The sequence below is a fragment of the Dipodomys ordii genome, unplaced genomic scaffold (genome assembly GCF_000151885.1).
Source record: "Dipodomys ordii isolate 6190 unplaced genomic scaffold, Dord_2.0 Scaffold180, whole genome shotgun sequence".
Lineage (NCBI taxonomy): Eukaryota > Metazoa > Chordata > Mammalia > Rodentia > Heteromyidae > Dipodomys > Dipodomys ordii.
In genome coordinates, this window is record NW_012267396.1 from 1673497 (window position 1) to 1674010 (window position 514).

General features: G+C 65.8%; 1 protein-coding gene across 1 annotated transcript in view; it reads left to right on the plus strand.

Moving 5' to 3' along the window:
- The window catches only part of LOC105999066 (olfactory receptor 7A10-like), a gene marked incomplete at its 3' end in the record, with an annotated part of 47132 nt that overhangs the window by 41499 nt on the left and 5119 nt on the right, over nucleotides 1-514 (plus strand). Inside the window, exon 4 of the mRNA XM_013033954.1 lies at nucleotides 105-251. Coding sequence (XP_012889408.1) covers nucleotides 105-251 — 147 coding nt within the window. The remainder of the gene's footprint in view (nucleotides 1-104; nucleotides 252-514) is intronic.

Consider the following 514-nt stretch of genomic DNA (forward strand, 5'->3'; position numbering starts at 1 on the left):
TCTGTAGACCAGGTGGGCACCGTTGAGGCTGAGAGAGGCAGACTGCCTGGCTGTGGCGGTGCCAGAGGGTCGGGCAGGCTCTGACTCGCACGCCTTGTCCTCAGACGTGAATGAATGCACCTCCGGCCACCACAACTGCCACAGCTCCGCCCATTGCCTCAACAAAGCCGGAGGGTACGAGTGCCGCTGCCGACGCGGCTGGAGGCCGATCCCAGGATCCCCCGAAGGCCCAACGCACACCCAGTGTGAAGGTGGGCAGCTTGTAGACTCCGCCATTCCCAGGCACTGGTGGGGGCCACGCCCACCGCTTAGCCACACCCTGAATGGCCACACCCACTGGCTAGATACCACTGTCCGGCCACGCCCACTGTTGGGCGCGCCTACACTTTGCCACGCCTCTTCATTTCGCCTGACTTTCCCGCCCACGCTTAGCCACGCCCACGGCTGGAGAGTCCACGGTTGGCCACGCCCCTCTTTGCGGCGCCCTCTTGGCCACGCCCAGTGCGCCCTGGCT